Below are 18622 nucleotides of genomic sequence, written 5' to 3' on the forward strand. Positions count from 1 at the left end.
GTGTGTGCATGTATGCGTGAACCTATTTAGCTCAGTGTCAGACCGTCTGCGTGTGTTGTAATACAGGCAAGTCCATTAATGCTCGGGAATGAAGCGGAATTTGGAAAAGGACACACACACACACACACACACACACGCACACACACACACACACACACACACACACTCAGAGCACTGTATGTCTCTGATAGCTTCTATTATCTAGGTCTCCCTCCTGGCTGCACATCAAACATGGATGAGCTCCAACCATAAAAGGCTCCATTTTCCTTTGATTTATACAAGGAATAAAATTCGGAAAGGTGAAAAGTCCAAACCATGCATATTTTATCAGCTTGCTGACACCAAAGGCAAGACAGAACAAATTTCAACATGGGGCAAAACTTAAAATAGACCATGATAGGGCCAGAGGACAAACAGGAGGGGCAGGACTGAACCTCCTGACCTCAGCTCCTCGGCCAGAAGCCCTCTAACCCTGTCTGGGGAAGAAACGGGTCAAAAGTAAATGTTTGACTTCTTTGAATTGTCTCGCAGATAAACTTTAAAATGAAATGAATTAAAGTCTAGACAGCAAATTCAAACTTGGTGTTTTAAAAATGTTTCTTGCCGCCTGCAGAGATGGAGCAAACTGATCCTGGTTCAGGATCAATGAATCTGTCCTCAGGGCCCAGTTTGCCTTATTCTCTTTTAAAAAGACAGTGGTGATTACAGATCAGTGCTCCGGCAATGAGATCCTCTATGTATGTGTCCCCATAGTGTTTCTGCTAATGGTTTCTATGGCGGGGAGGGTGGGGGCTGGGTGGTATGTATGGGCAGGGGTCTTATTACCACGGGTGGGTGGGCAGAATAATGAGTTTCTGTAGCTAATCAGGCTAAAGACACCTTTCTACGGATCCGAGGGTTTGACAATGACGCGAAATTGGAAATACATTTATTTTAATTTCATTTTCATATGAAATCCACAAATATTTTCCCTGTGGCATCAAATCTATTCTCGTAAACACTTTGTTTAATATAACACCGTGCATTTAATAACAGTCAGGGGCTGTGACATCGCTCTGGTGCCTCTCGCATCACATCCATCTCTCTTTTTATTTTTCTTATAACATCCCGAACCTCTCCATCTGTGTCATCCCTCCGTTCCACACGTCCATCCCTCCATCCCTCCACGTCTCCACTTCTTTCCATAAATCGCTCTATACGTAGCTCCCCCTCCCCTCCTCCCCTCCTTCCCTCCCTCGCCCTCATCCTTCCCTTCCTGTCTCCTCTTCTTCCCTATTTTCTTCCCCTTCCTCTTCTCCTTTTCCCCCCCTCTCCATCCATCCTTCCTGTCTGAATAATGCAGCGGCCGCGCTCGCAGCTGCAGCGCCATTGTGTCCCCCCCCCCCCCCCCCCCCCCCCCCCCCCCCCACCACCACACACACACACACACACACACACACACACACTTCAATGTTAATGTTGTGTCCTTGTCACAATTATCGGGTCACCATCATCCATCACGGCTGATCATTGTCGTACATGATACGCAGACAAACAACGCACATTACGGGGGAACAAAGGAACACAACATGTGGAGAACAAAGACGCTCACGGAGGCACCGCGGGAACATGTTGCTCGTCTCAGATTAAACGATGCGAAGGCAAACAGAGCTTTTCATTTCATCACTGAAACAGACGCCACATGCAAAATGCACAGATGTAGAGTGTAAATAAATATGTTTGTGTGTTCAGGGATGTGTGTCTGTTGAACTGTGGGAAACAAAGGACACAGAGTCGAACACCGACACTGAGCTCGGGAAAGAAGAGCAAATATAGAGCGACACCAGAAGTATTAAAGGGTCAGTTCATCCAGATCAACACATGTAAAGCATCTTTTATCACTTTCCAAAGGTGGCTGTATGTTAGAAAGTAAAGTTCAGAGTCAGATATTTTCAGGAACTTTTCCTGCCTGTCCAGAAATTAACTTCCCAGAATTCATAAGCGATGTAGATATCATTCTATGTGTTGATATTTGTACTTATTTACCAGTGGAACTTCTGTTTGTGCTACATATTCATATTTAAAATCTCCTACCTAATAAACTTTTCAGATGAGAAAGTACTAAAGGTGGTGGCAGCAGAATTTCTGGGATGGATATCCCAAAACATCAGGAGGGAAAATCCCCCCCCCCCCTCTACTTTGAACTATAGTCCCTGACATTCCTGTTGAGTGTCTGAGTTGTGAGTGTGGAGATGTATGAACTGAGCAGTGTCTGCCACAGTGACTCAATAACCTCTGTGTCATGTACATCATACTCTCTGCAAACTATCCCACAATGCACTGCTCCACATTTTCAAAACAGTTGCAAAACACCAACTCGACAGCTGTGGTGATGACGCAAGAATGATGATGAAAATAGAGGTTTCTGTCCAAAAAGAAATAACAATAAATAAGCACTGTCTTTGAATACTGTTTGTGTTATTTAGTGTTATTATCCCGGGTCGGTGTCATCGTTTGATTTGTAGTGAAAGTCGTTTTTTGTTTTTTTTAAAGACGTGTTCCTCCCTTTTTCGAGTTGATCGCCTTTCTGTGCGTTGGCTTAGCTTCAGATTTGTGGATTCAGAGAACAGAGGCAGCTCGTGACGGAGGACGGATTATTTGATTGATTTTCATCAAACACACACAGTCTCTAGTGGAGGACTCAGCGTTTGGATTTGGACGGCCACTGATGTTGAGCGTTTGTGGGGGTGCGGCTGACGGATGGCGGGCGAGTGTGGATTAGGTTAAACGGGCCCATTAAAACATGAAAGGTTGTTGATAGCCGATGTGGGAGTATCACACGTCTCCTCTTAGAGACCAGCGGCTTTAGAGTAGAGTGTGTGTGTTTGTGTGTGTGTGTGTGTGAGAGTGTGTGTGTGCATGTGTGTTCATACATGCTGCAAGTGAATCAATAGTGATGAGAGTAGGCTGGTATCTATTACCTATTTAATTATCCTCCATCAAACAAACATGATAGCACCTTGACATCATTGGGACCACAGTACCACACACACACACACACGCAGCCACACACACACACACACACACACACACACACACACACACACACACCCGCGCACACACAAACAGAAAAAATAAAGGAGACTCAAGGTCACCAAAGCTGATAAAAACACAAATGCAATCGCCAAAGACCCTCAAGAGCGGGTTCTTCTCAAACACACTCTTTCCAGACATGAACTTCATGAAAATGGCAAATGTCCTTTTGTCCACAAAAGAGCATCCAGGGGAGGGATGGCGTTTGAGTAGAGGACACGAGAGGCAGGACATCACGTGTAAATTCTGATGTGGAAATCACATGTTTCTGTTTACAGCACATCCACACAGACGTTGGCCCTTATCTCAAAAGCTTTCTAGTCTCCTCGTCTATTCAAGGTGATGTCTATGAGATATTTGTGTTATTTTTGTCATAAGCGTGTTAGAAGGGTCATTGAAATGCTTGTTGGTGTGAATCTTTAGGGCGTTTTCCACGTTGCCTTCTCACATGGGCTCACTCAGACATTTCGCCAGGGAGCTGGAGGAGAAAAGCTCCAGAAAACATCCAGTGCAAGCGACTTGGACCTTTGCACTCTGGATAAGACACTAATACTTGATCCCTCTCATTTATCTCCCTCTCAAGTGTCAGTTTTAAAAGATTTTTATAAGGTCACGCTCCCGATGAGCTTTTACTTTGTGTGTTTGTGACAAACCAGCTGAGCAGTTGTCGTCTGCTGAGAACATCTGACCCGGCGCGATTAACAAAGACACTCTGCTTGAGATCCAAATATTTAACACAATGGTGACTTGTCGAAGCGAAACAAGTTGTGTGGGTGCTGCAGCTGTGAGGCAACATGTCCACAGTGTGACAGACAGCTGGGAGACGTCTGATTAGACCGGAGCTTCCTGTCCTCTCTCTCTCTCTGTCTCTCTCTCTCTCTGTCTCGTTGTTACACAATTACATAACAGGCGATCCGCAGTTTATAAAGAATCTGTATGTGTTGTGTGTGTGTGTGTACTGAGCGAACGTTTGTGTATCGTATGACCCAGTGTGCGTGTGTGTGTGTGGCCTAGAAACGTCCGACAGTCTCTCATGGCTTCATTAGGGCATAAACCCAGAGTTCAGAATCTATAACCTTCCAATTATCTCTCTGGTCCCCCTGCTGTGACGGCGTGTGTGTCCTTTTTGTGTCACTGTTTTCTGTTTTAAATAGAGTTTTCTCACAGCGAGACTCTTCTTCTCTTTGTGTATCTTTTCCTTCTGGTCTTATTTAATTTACTCCCCCCAACCCTAGCATAGGCTCCTATAGATTTGCGAGTGGGGAGGGGCGGCTGGTTGTGTAAGTGTTTATTCCCCCACGACTCTGGATTCAAACATTTTTCTTTTCCCCCCACTGATGTCCTTGATGTTCCTCTGCACAGAAACCCAGCCGCCTCTTGGATTATTCAGGGATGCCATGTTTATGTGGAAGTTTACTGTAAAGCTGAAGCTCTGGAGTTTAGTTCCATGTATGAAGGAGGCAGCAGGATATTGTTTGTGTCAGAAGAACAGGAAAATGTCCAGAACGCTCAGCTGGACTCAGACGTCGGCAGCAGCTGTCGGATCTCGTTGTCTCGTCCTGTATTCTCACATGGGCTCATTCCAGCATTTCACCAGGGGGCGAGCTGGGAAAGTTCCAGATAATTTGAAAAGCAACTGACTGGGATCTTCTCACTTGCAGAACCTCAGGAACATTTAATGCAAACTTGTTCTCCTCCTCACCTCCTCCATTTGTGGACTTCCTGTGGAGCAGTGTCCCACTGGATGAGAGTCCTGACTCCTGCACTCACTCGGGTACTTCACCACTTTACTGATTCTGGTAAATCTGCAACAAATGATGCCGTCAACATTCTTGGACAGTCTGATCACATGTCACCAGTTTGAGTTTCCCTTGAGCAGTGACAGAAGTGAGCATGAAGGATGTGTTGAATTAACACATTATATTATATTATATTATACTGCATTACATTGCATATTGCAATCTGACACTGTTCACTGTCTTGCATTTCACTTTTTACTTCACTTTTTATATCTTTTATCTATTATATATATTTTATTTAGATATGTTTATGTCTAAATAAATGTTACTTTGTATAAATATTAGAAAAAGGGAGTAAATAAGAAGTAAATAGTGAGTAAATATATAGTGTTTCTTTTTATTGCTTTTCTTATGTGTGTTGTATTTATTGTGTTTGTACGTTTTTATGTTTTTATGTTCATTGTATGCAACAATAACCAGAGCCAATTCCTCGTAGGTGTAAACCTACTTGGCAATAAATACATTCTGATTCTGATTCTGATGAGCCAAGGGCCCTGGGAGTTTTGAGTTGTTTGAATGTTGAACTTGATCAACAAATACATTGCACCCAAACAGCATCTGTTACTTCCTGTTAGCAGCTGCAAGGGAATGTGGACCAGGACGACCACAGAATATGAACTCATCCATTTGATGACCAGAAGAAAGCCGGGACTGATTTGTCTATGTGGCTTTTTACTAAACCCCTGAAAATTTACTCTGATTCTACTATGTCTTAACATTTACTTATTATACTGACTTTTTATTAAAGAACGAGAAATATCAGGTGACTGATGGAAGTCCGGGTCTAGTGAACTTGAACTTGAACTTGGTGGAGGTGTACACTCCACTGCACGTCCTCTGAGTACCACAGATCTATCCCACTGTAGATTAAACCAGGAGACGTCCATCACACACCTCTCTTTATCAATAGAGAAGATGAACTTCCACGACAGGAAGTCAACATCCCCTGAAATACCTGCCTCCTCCTCCTCCTCCTCTTCCTCTTCCTTGCATCACTGCAGTTGAGATAAGGACGTCGGTACAGGAGAGTTATCAGTCCCAGAGCCACTGCAGCATTTCACCAGCTCTCTCCCTCGTCCTTCACTTCTTCTCCCCTCCTCTCTCTGCCGAGTCCCGCCTCATCAGCCTCTCTTTCCCTCTTCCCCACTCCTCCTGCGTTCTCTCATCTTTCTCTTCCCCCCCACTGCTGTATCCTCTCCTCCCCCCCGCCTCCCCACATGTCTGTCTGTGCGAAACTGGAGCAACGTCTTAATCGAGGCTCAGAGACGTGACGGGAATGTCTGAGCAACCCCCGGCTCTGCAGTACACACACACACACACACACACACACACACACACACACACACACAGCAACAGACACATTCTGCTTGGCAGCCAATTAACAACTTGCAATCCAGCGCCAAAGGAATAACTGCATGTTGATGAGCTGGAGGCTGTGTGTGTGTGTGTGTGTGTGTTTGTGTGGTTGTCGGTTTTTGTGTGTGTCTGTTGTGTTGTGTTGTGTTGTGTTGTGTTGTGTTGTGTTGTGTGTGTGTGAGATGAGCTGGTGGCCGTCAGAACCACTTACACAGATAGAAGGATATCTCTTTTATGTGTTCGGGGGAAAGAGGGGGATTATGCTGCATTAAAAAGCATCTCCAGCGGGGACTAACTAAGACAGGAACAAGGAAGTGTGAGTTTGTGGATGTCATTTGTGTGTGTGTGCGTCAATAAATGTGTGTGTGTGTTTGTGCACACATGCAGCATCAGGAGAACAGTGCAGATGATTTACATGGAGCTGAGCCTTGCTCTCTCCTCCTCCTCCTCCTCCTCCTCATCCTTCCTCTATTTTCGCTACCTTTCGTTCTCCTCCTCCTCCTCACTTCCATCCTGCCTTCACTTCGGGGAGTTCATCCAAAGGTGAATGCATGACTAAAAAAAAACAAAAATCCCTCCCTCCCCAAAATAAAAACTCATGCATTCTCTTTATGTGTCAAAAACATTGACACCAGCCTTGGCACCATCCCTGAGCAGCGAGCGCTGTGTTTGCCAGTCCAGGTTTCATCATCCATCTTTCCCTTTTTTTCATGAGAGATGGAATATGTTGAAAAGAAGACTGTGGGTTGAAATCCTGCCTTCTGTGTTGATCTTGCCCTACTTCTCTGCACAGCTCACAGTTCCAGGTCTTTCCTTTGCACTGTCTGGGTAAATGAATACAAAAAACAGGCGGATGAGAGGTTTAAACGATTAAAAACAAGTGAATATAATGATAATTGCCTCAACGGCACATTTATTACTAAAACATGGACGACCAAGAAGTCGTTTATGAAACATTAACGAGTGATATTTTATTTCTTACTTCATTTTGCCCCAGTGGTTTTAAGAGGCAGTCTTTCGTTCAACAGAGGATATCTACTCACTGATGTAGTGATGATGTATTATAGCTCTAATAAGGTTGTGTTCCTTTAGAATGAAAACTAAAAATCTATAAAAATGTCACGGAAAATATCAATATGATTAAAAAGAGGGACACTATTTAATTAATCAATTAAAAATGAAATGCTATTTCCTAGAAGCTGAAAAATAACTGAGAATGTCAATGATCACTGAGCTTCTTTTTCATGTGCGTTAGTGTATTCATATTTTTTTATGAACTAGGACGACAACTAGTGGTGAAGTGCTGAGATAGCAGATAAATTACTTCCGTTTTTCCAACCAGTAAAATTAAGGGGTAGGAATTGCTGCCATCTGCTGGAAATGTATGTATATTACAAGAGAGAAGAGAAGAGCTTTGTGTTTATAACAAAAACAAATGTGTCATAATGAGATGTTAAATAACATGTTTCATCCCTCAGATGTCATTCAAATCTTCCAATTTCCTGAAATTATTTTAAACTTCAGACTTAGGAGTTAGTTTTATCCTGAGAAAGAATCAAAACCATATTTTAATAAAAATCCACAGAGTTGTAATAAGAGTTGAGTCAACTGCATTCATCTCATAGTTTACACAAGATTGTGTCAGAAAGGAAACTTCCTGAAAAAACAGGAAAGATCCAGTGATGTCAGCAGTTCTGACAAAACAACCACTTCTAGTTCTATTAATACTTTTACTAGTTATTTTTACTTCGAGTCTTTCCTTCCAGTACTTTCTAACATCTGATAAAATGTTTATTTGATTCTGGGTGAAATTAAACTTTATTATAATGACAATAGTTTGAGTGACATCTAGTGTTGAAGTCTTGCAAATGCAGGAGTTCTTCATGATCATTCAGGAAAGATCCAGTGACGTCACCAGTCCTGACTAACAGCCCCGCCCAGTGGAGAGCTGTGGTAACGACCGGAAAGTTCCTGAAGCCTCTGGAGCTCCTGCAGTCAGAGAATAAAAGCTGAGACCGTCCCACAGCTGAGACACAAAGCAACACCAGCAGCACAGAAGAGACTCACAACAAGACGACTCCACACTGAACTGTGAAGATGCTCTGCTCTCATGGACTCCACTCTGCCCTCAGTCCCCCCATCAGCCTCTACTGGCCTGTACGCAGCCTGCGGCCGGAGGTCAGACCTCTGCTCCAGCAGCAGGATCGACTGCAGAGGGACCTACACCAGCTGTGCAGCAGTCTGCAGCTGATGGACACACTTCAACACCACATCCTGGAGGAGAAGGAGCGTCTCCAAACCAGCGAGGCCCAGCAGCCGGTCTGCTTCCAGCTGCAGAAAGACGGAGAGACCTTTGGCCTGACCCTGGACACTGAAGGCTTCTCCCCAGAGGAGCTGAGTGTCAGGCAGGTGGGCAGGAAGCTGAGAGTCTGCGGGAGGACGGAGAAGAAGCAGGAGGACGGGAAAGGCTCCTACTCCTACAGGCTCCAGGAGTTCAGACAGGAGCTGGATCTGCCTGAAGGGCTGAAGCCTGAAGCCGTCACCTGCTGCCTGGCTCCAGACGGGAAGCTGCACATCCAGGCAGCCAGAGCTCCACCTGCTGAGGAGGAAGAGAGAGAGCTGACGATCCAGAGGAGCACGGAGGAGCAACCACAGCAGAGAGTGTGTTCACACACAGAAGAGAGGGAGACAGACGACAGCACACAGGACCAGGCTCAACACAAGGACTGATCTCAGTGCTGCTGTGAACATGTGCTTCGAGAAAAGAGTTTAATGATGATTCTGTTTGTCAAAGTGTAATCGAGGAATACACTGGAACTGTATAAAGTATGTTTTATAAATGAATAACGATCATGTTTGTGTTTGTATATATGAATAATCAAAAATAAATCAATATATTACAACAAGTTAATTATTTCTTTGGTGTATTATTTAATTGTCAAAGTATGTGCAGGTAAATCTTACAAAGTACAACTGAACGTGAAAAACAGTAATGATGAGGTCTGATCATACAATAATTAGTTTAAACGATTAAAGCAAGTGAATATAATGATATTTGCCTCGACGGCACATTTATTACTAAATCATGGACGACCAAGAAGTCGTTTATGAAACATTAACGAGTGATATTTTATTTCTTACTTGATTTTGCCCCAGTGCTTTCAGAGGCAGTCTCTCGTTCCACAGAGGATATATAATCACTGATGTAGTGAGGATGTATTGTAGCTCTAATAAGGTTGTGTTCCTTTAGAATGAAAACTAAAAATCTATAAAAATGTCACGGAAAATATCAATATGATTAAAATAAGGACACTAATTAATTAAAATGCTATTTATTAGAAGCTGAAAATAACTGAGGATGTCAAAGATCACTGAGTTTCTTTTTCATGTGCGTTAGTGTATTCATATTTTTTTATGAACTAGGACGACAACTAGTGGTGAAGTGCTGACATAGCAGATAAATTACTTCCGTTTTGAGCCAGTAAAATTAATGGGTAGGAATTGCTGCTATCTGCTGGAAATGTATGTATATTACAAGAGAGAAGAGAAGCGCTTTGTGTTTATAACAAAAACAATTGTGTCATAATGAGATGTTAAATAACATGTTTCATCCCTCAGATGTCATTCAAATCTTCCAATTTCCTGAAAGTATTTTAAACTTCAAACTTAGGAGTTAGTTTTATCCTGAGAAAGAATCAAAACCATATTTTAATAAAAATTCACAGAGTTGTAATAAGAGTTGAGTCAACTGCCTTCATTTCATTGTTTACACAAGATTGTGTCAGAAAGGAAACTTCCTGAAAAAACAGGAAAGATCCGGTGATGTCAGCAGTTCTGAAAAAAAAAACACTTCTAGTTATATTAATACTTTTACTAGTTATTTTTAATTCGAGTCTTTCCTTCCAGTACTTTCTAACATCTGATAAAATGTTGAATTTCCAGATTTCACTCAAAATTTCATTCTGGGTGAAGTCTCATTTTATTATAGTGACAATAGTTTGAGTGACATCTAGTGTTGAAGTCTTGCAAATGCAGGAGTTCTTCATGATCATTCAGGAAAGATCCAGTGACGTCACCAGTCCTGACTAACAGCCCCTCCCAGTGGAGAGCTGTGGTAACGACCGGAAAGTTCCTGAAGCCTCTGGAGCTCCTGCAGTCAGAGAATAAAAGCTGAGACCGTCCCACAGCTGAGACACAAAGCAACACCAGCAGCACAGAAGAGACTCACAACAAGACGACTCCACACTGAACTGTGAAGATGCTCTGCTCTCATGGACTCCACTCTGCCCTCAGTCCCCCCATCAGCCTCTACTGGCCTGTACGCAGCCTGCGGCCGGAGGTCAGACCTCTGCTCCAGCAGCAGGATCGAGTGCAGAGGGACCTACACCAGCTGTGCAGCAGTCTGCAGCTGATGGACACACTTCAACACCACATCCTGGAGGAGAAGGAGCGTCTCCAAACCAGCGAGGCCCAGCAGCCGGTCTGCTTCCAGCTGCAGAAAGACGGAGAGACCTTTGGCCTGACCCTGGACACTGAAGGCTTCTCCCCAGAGGAGCTGAGTGTCAGGCAGGTGGGCAGGAAGCTGAGAGTCTGCGGGAGGACGGAGAAGAAGCAGGAGGACGGGAAAGGCTCCTACTCCTACAGGCTCCAGGAGTTCAGACAGGAGCTGGATCTGCCTGAAGGGCTGAAGCCTGAAGCCGTCACCTGCTGCCTGGCTCCAGACGGGAAGCTGCACATCCAGGCAGCCAGAGCTCCACCTGCTGAGGAGGAAGAGAGAGAGCTGACGATCCAGAGGAGCACGGAGGAGCAACCACAGCAGAGAGTGTGTTCACACACAGAAGAGAGGGAGACAGACGACAGCACACAGGACCAGGCTCAACACAAGGACTGATCTCAGTGCTGCTGTGAACATGTGCTTCTAGAAAAGAGTTTAATGATGATTCTGTTTTTCAAAGTGTAATCGATAAATACACTGGAACTGTATAAAGTATGTTTTATAAATGAATAACGATCATGTTTGTGTTTGTATGTATGAATAATCAAAAATAAATCAATATATTACAACAACATTATTTATTTGGTGTATTATTTAATTGTCAAAGTATGTGCAGGTAAATCTTACAAAGTACAACTGAACGTGAAAAACTGTAATGATGAGGTCTGCGTCTGATCATACAATAATTAGTTTAAACGATTAAAACAAGTGAATATAATGATATTTGCAATGACGGCACATTTATTACTAAATCATGGACGCCCAAGAAGTCGTTTATGAAACATTAACGAGCGATATTTGATTTCTTACTTGATTTTGCCCCAGTGCTTTCAGAGACAGTCTCTCGTTCCACAGAGGATATATAATCACTGATGTAGTGAGGATGTATTGTAGCTCTAATAAGGTTGTGTTCCTTTAGAATGAAAACTAAAAATGTATAAAAATGTCACGGAAAATATCAATATGATTAAAAAAAAGGACACTAATTAATTAAAATGCTATTTATTAGAAGCTGAAAATAACTGAGGATGTCAATGATCACTGAGTTTCTTTTTCATGTGCGTTAGTGTATTCATATTTTTTTATGAACTAGGACGACAACTAGTGGTGAAGTGCTGAGATAGCAGATAAATTACTTCCGTTTTGAGCTAGTAAAATTAAGGGCTAGGAATTGCTGCCATCTGCTGGAAATGTATGTATATTACAAGAGAGAAGAGAAGCGCTTTGTGTTTATAACAAAAACAATTGTGTCATAATGAGATGTTAAATAACATGTTTCATCCCTCAGATGTCATTCAAATCTTCCAATTTCCTGAAAGTATTTTAAACTTCAGACTTAGAAGTTAGTTTTATCCTGAGAAAGAATCAAAACCATATTTTAATAAAAATTCACAGAGTTTTAATAAGAGTTGAGTCAACTGCCTTCATCTCATAGTTTACACAAGATTGTGTCAGAAAAGAAACTTCCTGAAAAAACAGGAAAGATCCAGTGATGTCAGCAGTACTGACAAAACAACCACTTCTAGTTCTATTAATACTTTTACTAGTTAATCTTTACTTCGAGTCTTTCCTCCCAGTACTTTCTAACATCTGATAAAATGTTTATTTGATTCTGGGTGAATTTACACTTTATTATAATGACAATAGTTTGAGTGACATCTAGTGTTGAAGTCTTACAAATGCAGGAGTTCTTCATGATCATTCAGGAAAGATCCAGTGACGTCACCGGTCCTGACTAACAGCCCCTCCCAGTGGAGAGCTGTGGTAACGACTGGAAAGTTCCTGAAGCCTCTGGAGCTCCTGCAGTCAGAGAATAAAAGCTGAGCCCGTCCCACAGCGGAGACACAAAGCAACACCAGCAGCACAGAAGAGACTCACAACAAGACGACTCCAAACTGAACTGTGAAGATGCTCTGCTCTCATGGACTCCACTCTGCCCTCAGTCCCCCCATCAGCCTCTACTGGCCTGTACGCAGCCTGCGGCCGGAGGTCAGACCTCTGCTCCAGCAGCAGGATCGACTGCAGAGGGACCTACACCAGCTGTGCAGCAGTCTGCAGCTGATGGACACACTTCAACACCACATCCTGGAGGAGAAGGAGCGTCTCCAAACCAGCGAGGCCCAGCAGCCGGTCTCCTTCCAGCTGCAGAAAGACGGAGAGACCTTTGGCCTGACCCTGGACACTGAAGGCTTCTCCCCAGAGGAGCTGAGTGTCAGGCAGGTGGGCAGGAAGCTGAGAGTCTGCGGGAGGACGGAGAAGAAGCAGGAGGACGGGAAAGGCTCCTACTCCTACAGGCTCCAGGAGTTCAGACAGGAGCTGGATCTGCCTGAAGGGCTGAAGCCTGAAGCCGTCACCTGCTGCCTGGCTCCAGACGGGAAGCTGCACATCCAGGCAGCCAGAGCTCCACCTGCTGAGGAGGAAGAGAGAGAGCTGACGATCCAGAGGAGCACGGAGGAGCAACCACAGCAGAGAGTGTGTTCACACACAGAAGAGAGGGAGACAGACGACAGCACACAGGACCAGGCTCAACACAAGGACTGATCTCAGTGCTGCTGTGAACATGTGCTTCGAGAAAAGAGTTTAATGATGATTCTGTTTTTCAGTGTAATCGATAAATACACTGGAACTGTATAAAGTATGTTTTATAAATGAATAATGATCATGTTTGTGTTTGTATGTATGAATAATCAAAAATAAATCAATATATTACAACAACATTATTATTTCTTTGGTGTATTATTTAATTGTCAAAGTATGTGCAGGTAAATCTTACAAAGTACAACTGAACGTGAAAAACAGTAATGATGAGGTCTGATCATACAATAATTAGTAAATCATCTAAAAAATACTCAACGAAAATGTGTTAAATATGTCAGAAATCAATATATAACCCTAATTTCAATGGTATATATAAATATACTGATTGACAATTTATAGGATCGATCACATTAACTGTATTGTTTGTAAAAAAAAAACTGCCACATACCTAAACAGTTTATTTGTAAGAATCACATAATTCGCTCAGTTTAATAAGGATAGAAAAAAATCTGTATCTAAACTAAAATTATAAATGTTGACTCAGTATTGATTTCACAACAGTCTTTATGAAAAGTTAGATTGTCATTATATCATATTATACGAAATCATAAAATAACCTCATGTTATTTAATCGTTTTTGTTCATCTTTACTGAGGAACTTATGAAGCTGTGAATATTACCCGAGATGAGTTTCATTATCATCAAACATGAAATGCAGCTTTTGTTGAAATACTCTTTGCAAATTAATTTCATTGTCATACATAATTGATTTCAGTGCAACCTCTTTTCTTCTTTGTCTCTGTGACAGAATTAATGAATCACACGTTGCCTTCATTTGAATGAAAACAGAAATTAATCAATTACTTTTCGGGTGATTTTAAATCCACTTTCATCAGGAACTTATAAATCTCATGATCCAATGGGTAGAATTTTAAATATGATCCATATGCAGCGATCATGAAAGTAAGATATAGAGCATAGAGTATTATAGAGTAACTGTCAGTGTTAATGATTTAAATTCACAGCTAATTTTTGGTCAAAGCTTTATTAGAGGAAGATTTTTTTACTCTCAAGTAAAAATGTTTACCCTAACAAGACATTTTATGAAATACCAGAAAAATATTAAGTGAAGAGAGATTGTTTAATTTATGATGCATTGATTGATTAAGCTTCCAATTAAAAAACTGAATCATCAGCTGTGTCAGTTGTATTTTGTGGATATTTTAACCATGAACAAGTGTCCTTCCTGTTTTTTAATTTTGTTCTTTATAAGATTTACCTAAATAAAAACAACAATTGAATAATACACCAATGATATGATAATGTAGTTTGGATATATTTATTTAATCAGGATTATTTACAAACATAAACATGATCATTATTCAATAATAAAACATACTTTATACAGTTCCAGTGTATTCATCGATTACACTTTGAAAAACAGAATCATCATTAAACTCTTTTCTAGAAGCACATGTTCACAGCAGCACTGAGATCAGTCCTTGTGTTGAGCCTGGTCCTGTGTGCTGTCGTCTGTCTCCCTCTCTTCTGTGTGTGAACACACTCTCTGCTGTGGTTGCTCCTCCGTGCTCCTCTGGATCGTCAGCTCTCTCTCTTCCTCCTCAGCAGGTGGAGCTCTGGCTGCCTGGATGTGCAGCTTCCCGTCTGGAGCCAGGCAGCAGGTGACGGCTTCAGGCTTCAGCCCTTCAGGCAGATCCAGCTCCTGTCTGAACTCCTGGAGCCTGTAGGAGTAGGAGCCTTTCCCGTCCTCCTGCTTCTTCTCCGTCCTCCCGCTGACTCTCAGCTTCCTGCCCACCTGCCTGACACTCAGCTCCTCTGGGGAGAAGCCTTCAGTGTCCAGGGTCAGGCCAAAGGTCTCTCCGTCTTTCTGCAGCTGGAAGGAGACCGGCTGCTGGGCCTCGCTGGTTTGGAGACGCTCCTTCTCCTCCAGGATGTGGTGTTGAAGTGTGTCCATCAGCTGCAGACTGCTGCACAGCTGGTGTAGGTCCCTCTGCAGTCGATCCTGCTGCTGGAGCAGAGGTCTGACCTCCGGCCGCAGGCTGCGTACAGGCCAGTAGAGGCTGATGGAGGGACTGAGGGCAGAGTGGAGTCCATGAGAGCAGAGCATCTTCACAGTTCAGTGTGGAGTCGTCTTGTTGTGAGTCTCTTCTGTGCTGCTGGTGTTGCTTTGTGTCTCAGCTGTGGGACGGTCTCAGCTTTTATTCTCTGACTGCAGGAGCTCCAGAGGCTTCAGGAACTTTCCAGTCATTACCACAGCTCTCCACTGGGAGGGGCTGTTAGTCAGGACTAGTGACGTCACTGGATCGTTCCCGAATCGTCAAGAAGCCTCCTGAAGCCTCCTGTTTCGCATTTGCAAAACTTCAACACTAGTTGTCACTATTGTCACCATAAGAAAATGAGACTTCACCCAGAATGAAATAAACATTTTATCAGATGTTAGAAAGTACTGGAAGGAAACACTCGAATTAAAAATAAATGGTAAAAGTAATAGAACTAGAAGTAGTTGTTTTGTCAGAACTGCTGACATCACTGGATGTCACTCAAACTTGTGTCACAATATAAAGGTGTCACTTCACCCAGAATGAAAACAACATTTTATCAGTTGTTAGAAAGTACTGGAAGGAAACACTCGAAATAAAAGAAGCAAATGACTGTAGCCACTACAGTATTAATACAACGAAAAGCTTTAGCATCTAGGTATATTTAATTACCATATATTAAATTGAACTCACATCAACTCCATACCTTCTTCCTCATCCTAGTTCAGCAGCTCAGAGATCCTTCTCAGGTTCACAGGATTTATTCTCCTGCAGCCACATTACTCTGAAACCACTGTCTGCCCATTAGGAGTGAAATCAATGACGGAGACCAGACCAGACAGGGAAGAGGAAACAATTTCTACTGAGGCTGAGACATAACATCCCTTAGAATTTAAGAAATCTTATAAGTAGCTCATATGATAACTGCTCAGTGTGGACCCAGTGACTCTCCCCCTCTTATCCCTCTTCTCCTTTTGTTGTTTTTATCTCAAGTTTCATTCTCCTTGGAGGATTCTCACCTCCAGGGAGAGAGGATTCCCATCTCCTGCTCCTCGTCGTCCTCCAACATGTTCCCTCTTTTGTTTTCATGTAAAACTGTCTCATTAAGACAAAAATGCATTTACTTAAAACATTTTAACATGTACGTTTGTCATGGTTTCGCTCATACAACTAAAATTGTCTGTACTGTTTCTGCATTCTGTAGAAAGTCAGGATCCAAAACAGAGTTGAAAACTTCACATCTTTCATATTTCTTTTGAAAACCAACATGCAAATCAGAGCAATTACTGTGACCAGCTCTTTTTAATGCAAGTGCGTTTACACACAGCTGCAGATTTTCATAATGATCCTTGTGACCTCACATACTCTCCAAAGGTCAGACTCTAAATTCTCTGGGTTTCTCCACCTTATTTTGACTACTTTTCTGCCCTTTTAAAGAGATGTTATGATCAGTGGCTCAATCAAAATATAATTTTATATAAATAAGACAAATAAATATAGATTTTTGTATGTTTTCAGAGACAAATCTTTATTCACCTTAGAAAATCTATAATTTTTTAAAGCAATCCAGCCACAAAACAACATTAAGCTCGGTTCATCTCTAACTATTCCCCATTGCTCATAGTTTGAAGACAACTGCAAAACATCATCAGTCATTTCTTTAAATTATTTGAAATTCTTAACAGAAAAAAATCTTGCTGGAATTTGTTGAGTTGTGTAAAATTTGGAAGCCCCTGTTTTTCCCAGAATAAAATAAAAGACATCAGTGTGTGACTTTTGTGTAAATCATTACAAAACTTACCAAAGGCTGCACATGAAAACAATAGTTTCATCTGATCTGGTATATTTACTAGAGTAAACTTAACATGAGTAAACACAAATTAAATCATAAAGACATTTACAGTATTTTTGTATTCGCAACATGTTAGGTATTCCATTAATATCGTCTTTATAGGGTCATGACATGAGAGGTTTAACCTGGAAGAGTACAAATACACAATCAGTATTGATTAAAAAACATCCGTGTAATGCCCTCTAAACAGATGTACCCTTGAGGTAGATCAGTCCAGTTGCGTAACTCTTTGACGGTGGACTACATGGGTCCGTCATCAGGCACAACCTGCCTGACAGGAAGCTGCAACCACAGTGTCCACGTGTTGTCAAGTGCGGTGGCTGCCTTTCATCCTGTCCTCAATGAATCCTATTTGGCAGGCAAATGAGCCTCAGCATTGACCGGGGAGATTCTGCAGCTGGTTCCACAGCGTCAGCATCTCCTTGGGACTGCGTCTGTGAACCAGCAGCACAGACCTGTACGCACACGGGTTGCCCCTGTCCGATTCCGGGAGGTCAAATGTCAAAAAGCCCGGGTGGTGGCCGGGAGTGAGCCCGAGTCTGTACAGGCACATTCCCAGGTAAACATCGTCTATGGGGAAGAGGCGCACCCTCTCCGACACCTCTTTCAGTCGCATTGCAAGCGAGCGAGAGTACACCACCCCTCCTCCACCTGCGTACGGAGGGTACCCGCCTTTGTAGAAGCGTTCTGGTATGTAGTATTTAGTGGAGGGTTCACGGTTTGGCATTGCGTTGTAGATGACATCCCCCACGAACAAATCCAAGTTGCTGTCATTTGTATAGGCCCTCCACCGGTCGTGCTCCTCCCACTTTTGGTGCAGGTAGTCCAGCAGGGCGCCTGTCCGCACAAAGACATCGTCATCGCCTTTGAACACGAACGTGGCCGTGGGGCAGTGCCGCTGGAGCCAGTGCCAAAACAGAGAATCCTTCAGGGTCAGGTTGAAGAAGGTGTCTCTGAAATCCCACTGCAGGATGTCCCCATATTTCTGGTTCTCGAGATCCAGCAGGTTGGTGAGGTTTGGGTGGGGGCCTGTGCTCGAGTCCTGCCGTCCGAGCAGAAACACCGTGCGCACTTGTCCGCCTCTCTTGTTCGAGTCCATCTTCACCCTGCCGCTGCGCCCCCACGTTTCTCGGATGGCCTGCCTGTTTTCAAAGTTCCCCACTTGGGATTTGACGGCCATGATGAGCATGGGGGAACCCAGACCAAAGCTGCTGTTGGTCTTCCTACATATACCAGGCTGATTAATAAGGAGGGGGTACTCCCTGCAGTGCATGGACCTGATAAAAGCCCTCATTTTTTCTGACAGGCTGTTTAAATCAGCACGAGGGACCGAGCACTTGTGCGACCGGCAGTCGGAGAGGCACTCATCCTCAATTTCTGATAAAACCGTCGCTCTGGGCTTCACCCCGGTGGCGTTTCCTCGCAGCAGAGGATTGTGCTGACGATCCCA

The 18622-nt window shown here is 43.1% G+C and overlaps 5 protein-coding genes across 5 annotated transcripts in view; 3 read left to right on the top strand and 2 right to left on the bottom strand.

The window, feature by feature from the left end:
* Positions 1 to 8242: 8242 nt before the first annotated feature.
* Positions 8243 to 9134, top strand: LOC128424851 (heat shock protein 30). The gene has a single exon (XM_053411273.1). It carries the CDS (start codon positions 8325 to 8327, stop codon positions 8955 to 8957), a length of 633 nt encoding a protein of 210 aa, XP_053267248.1. The 5' UTR covers positions 8243 to 8324; the 3' UTR covers positions 8958 to 9134.
* A 1269-nt stretch (positions 9135 to 10403) lies between these two features.
* On the top strand, positions 10404 to 11294 carry LOC128424842 (heat shock protein 30-like). The gene has a single exon (XM_053411264.1). It carries the CDS (start codon positions 10486 to 10488, stop codon positions 11116 to 11118), a length of 633 nt encoding a protein of 210 aa, XP_053267239.1. The 5' UTR covers positions 10404 to 10485; the 3' UTR covers positions 11119 to 11294.
* Positions 11295 to 12572: 1278 nt separating this feature from the next.
* On the top strand, positions 12573 to 13310 carry LOC128424857 (heat shock protein 30-like). Its single transcript, XM_053411282.1, has one exon. The coding sequence runs from the start codon at positions 12631 to 12633 to the stop codon at positions 13261 to 13263; it is 633 nt and encodes a 210-aa protein (XP_053267257.1). The 5' UTR covers positions 12573 to 12630; the 3' UTR covers positions 13264 to 13310.
* A 1273-nt stretch (positions 13311 to 14583) lies between these two features.
* LOC128424825 (heat shock protein 30) lies at positions 14584 to 15472 on the bottom strand. The gene has a single exon (XM_053411231.1). The coding sequence runs from the start codon at positions 15386 to 15388 to the stop codon at positions 14756 to 14758; it is 633 nt and encodes a 210-aa protein (XP_053267206.1). The 5' UTR covers positions 15389 to 15472; the 3' UTR covers positions 14584 to 14755.
* A 2070-nt stretch (positions 15473 to 17542) lies between these two features.
* Positions 17543 to 18622, bottom strand: part of si:dkey-175m17.6 (N-acetyllactosaminide beta-1,3-N-acetylglucosaminyltransferase 2) — a 1335-nt gene continuing 255 nt past the window's right edge. The window contains exon 1 of the mRNA XM_053411498.1: positions 17543 to 18622. This exon is cut by the window's right edge and continues 255 nt beyond it. Coding sequence (XP_053267473.1) covers positions 17543 to 18622 — 1080 coding nt within the window.

This window comes from Pleuronectes platessa, chromosome 19 (genome assembly GCF_947347685.1).
Source record: "Pleuronectes platessa chromosome 19, fPlePla1.1, whole genome shotgun sequence".
In the NCBI taxonomy this organism is placed as follows: domain Eukaryota; kingdom Metazoa; phylum Chordata; class Actinopteri; order Pleuronectiformes; family Pleuronectidae; genus Pleuronectes; species Pleuronectes platessa.